Here is a 3,372-nt window from a genome sequence, read left to right as displayed (position 1 = left end):
CCACAGAAAAAAGTCAGGGGGTTCAAGTCCGGTGACCTTGTAGACCATAGTCCTTTCGAAATCACTCGGTCAGGGAAAAATGATTCCACCGCAACCATACTCGCATCATACGTGTGGCATGTTGCCCCATCTTGCTAGTACCAGCCACGTGTCAGTCCCTCGTCATCCAACTGGTTCACAAATTCATGAAACAATACCTGGTACACATCACTGTTAACAGTAGTGTCAATAAAAATTGGTCCGACGATGCGCCGCTTTGATAATCCACAGAACACGCCCACCTTCACGAACATACAGCGCCGTGTTGAACTGTGTATACAGGTGGGGGTAGGTCATTTCCAGCACTTCTTGTAATGTACCTCCATTTCTCAACCATAAAGGTATGTCATGTACAAATTTGGTTTCATATCCTCTTTTATTAAGAGTTTTATAACACTTTTTCCGGGCCCCTTACGAGTGGAACACTGTGTACGTTTATCACTTGAATGGAACCCACAATTGATCTAGTGTGGTCTAGGAGATTTGTAGAGGAAAGAAAGACAGTCTTGAACGTCCCAACAATAATGGGACCATTGTTACCATGCTTCAAGAGTGTGACTCACTTTGAACTGCCCACAGGGTGAATTTCTTCAACTCCTGCAGGAATATCCGACTGTGGTTCCTGCAGAGATCATTGCCGACCGCGTCCGATGATGGAACAAAGTCTGACACTGGCAGATTGAAGTCGATGAATTCTGCTGCAGCTTCCAATCTGTCTCTTTTATGCTCTGGAGCAGAAAGAAGAGGAACATCGAAGGAAAGATCAGCCGACGTGTTTGTTGGATGTAGTACACGCGAACATGATTCCTCAAAGGCACTTGTAAGAGTGAACGTCAAGGTGACTATTGTCGTAATCATCTTGAACTGACTCTTGGAAGATCTAGAAGACACATCCATGTCTGCCCTTCTCGAACAAACGAAACAGAATGACTTATGCTTCCAAACGCTTCTAACACCTCCATCCAACATTTCCACATATAATTTCTAAGCATGATATTTACTTAGAACGCGTGAAGGTCATGAAATTATGAAACCTTTCGTTGGAAAAACTTTGCTGAACCGGTGAAAAGAATAGTTGCGCAGTTCATACGTAGTTCGTTGCAAATTACTGGAATATATTAACCAGCCTAGACATCTCCGATTAGGACGACATTGGACTATGAACTGTTGAAGCGAATCTTGAGATTTTTCAAGTTCAGTTCGTTCTTCATCGTGGGAAAAATCCAGTATTTATAGCATGCGTGCATTAACCATGTCGTACCCTACCCGTTATGCTTTTTCTACAAGGAAATTCTTGTGGGAATCGTCTTCTAACATTTTAATCTTGACAAGAACTTAATTTCGCGATTCTTCCAAAATCAGGCGAGATCTGGTGATTTTAGAGTGCTCTGTACAAGTCAGAAATTTGTAGCCTAACAGTGTTTCGAGTTCACGTAGAAGAACGGCCTGTTGTTTTCCATGATTAAAAGTTTAAAAATTTGAATCTGCAAACTTCTCCTTAGTTCCATTATTAGTCTTTGTGTAAAGTTAATATTATTCATCTACGCGATAATATCCATTGTAATTTTCTGGCCGAGCGTTACTTTCTGTGTGTGTACATTACATAATACACACAAGTTTACTGCTGATAAGTACCATGTCAGAGAAATCCATTGTGCATGGCAACACTGTAATCAAGGGGTTCAGGATTAGATACCCGGTGGAGGCACATTGCACAGTGGTTGGGATCCCAATTTAAACTGTAGGTCCAGTCCCGATTAGCCTTACTGTGAAAAGACAACAGCATGGCAAGACTTATCGACATATCAGTAGATCAAATATTATTGATTGTTTGGAATAAAAAGCCATTACTATAATTTATGACATTTCATTCCACTAAATTTTACCAAGTTTTAATTAACGTCTCATGTCTGTACCATGAAGATAGTCGCCAAAGGAAGATAACGAAAAGTGTTTGGTAGCGGAAGGATGATTCTGTGGCCTTCGTTAAAGTTATCATATCAGATTTCACCAAGCTTTCGATGTTTCTCTATAGTAGACATAATAATAGAAAATATTGTACTTTACTATCTTCAAATGTAATTTCTTAGCGTTTTGAAACAATATATGCATATTTGCTTCTGTCTAGTTGTGCCATAAATTCTAATACAAATGCCAGGGAGTAGAAATAAAACACAGTATGCGTAGGTTGACAACTTAAAGGTCAAAGAGCTTTATTGTGCCTCTCAGATGTACAGTAATACAGCATTCACTCGTAATGGCCACCTTTTGCCTTGACACAAGCCCGAAGTCTGTCTGGCCATGCATCTATTGCGGCACGGATGATCTCTATCGGAATTTCAGCGGCTGCTTTCGTCAAGGTCCGTTCCAGACTTTCCAAATCAGGGTGATGCTTTTGACAGACCTTGCCTTCCGACACAGATCATAGTTTGTAGTCCAGTGGGTTCAAATCAGGACTGCTCGAGGGCCAATCATCAGCTGCTATGATGTTGGGCACATTGTTCCTGAGCCACCGCTGGGTGGTCTTCGCTTTGTGTGCCAGGGCCGAGTCTTGTTGAAACGTCCAATCCTCTCCATGGAACATGGTTTCGTTGAGGGGCTTCACCACAGGCTCTAAGATGCTATCTTGATACAGTTTTGCAGTGGTTTCAACCCCATTCTCGCAAAAGTGCAGCTCTGTGACGCCTTCAAAGCTAACGCCCAACCACACCATGATGAATGCAGGATGAAGGATACGCTGCACACATTTCTTCTTCTGCTTAGCTTCTTGAGCACTCCGAGCGTACACATGATCATTCTGGCGGTTATATGATTCCTCTACGTCAAAAATTTTCTCGTCCGTAAAAAGAATTCTTCTGTGGCTGGTTCGACCATACCGGCGCAAGAGTACCTTTTCTTTCCGCTGTCGCTTACGCTGTAGGTCTGCTGTGAGGAAATGCCCAGTTGTCCGTCGATGTCCTTTGAGTCTAAGGTCTTCGTTAATGATGCGGCACATTGTTCTTGTCGACGCATTCATCTGCATTGCAAGGGGAGGCTTCTTGCGACAGGGATTCCATCGAATTCGTTCCCTGACGGCTTTGACGAGAGCTGGTGTGCGGACTGACCGCGGGCGACCACGTCAGAAATTCCATTGGTCACAGCAAACCTTTTGATCGTGCGATAAACAAATAATCTGTCAATGCCCAGATGTTTTAGGTCCTTGAAAATCTCAGCGGGCGTCTTCTTTGCCGTGCACAAGGCAACCACTGCTGCACGCTTCTGTTCGACGTCCATTTTACACACTTTCGTAGGTCTTACTGACTACACGAAGTTTGAACAGGGAACACCTACGTG

General features: G+C 43.1%; 1 protein-coding gene across 1 annotated transcript in view; it reads right to left on the bottom strand.

Annotated features, from left to right (window-relative positions):
* Positions 1-945, bottom strand: part of LOC145978678 (nose resistant to fluoxetine protein 6-like) — a 62,181-nt gene extending 61,236 nt beyond the window's left edge. The window contains exon 1 of the mRNA XM_083111454.1: positions 603-945. Coding sequence (XP_082967580.1) covers positions 603-936 — 334 coding nt within the window. The 5' untranslated portion in view covers positions 937-945. The remainder of the gene's footprint in view (positions 1-602) is intronic.
* Between the last annotated feature and the right edge of the window lie 2,427 nt (positions 946-3,372).

The sequence above is a fragment of the Lepisma saccharinum genome, chromosome 25, assembly GCF_977018435.1.
Source record: "Lepisma saccharinum chromosome 25, izLepSacc3.1, whole genome shotgun sequence".
NCBI lineage: Eukaryota > Metazoa > Arthropoda > Insecta > Zygentoma > Lepismatidae > Lepisma > Lepisma saccharinum.
This window is presented reverse-complemented; position numbering and strand designations above follow the sequence as displayed.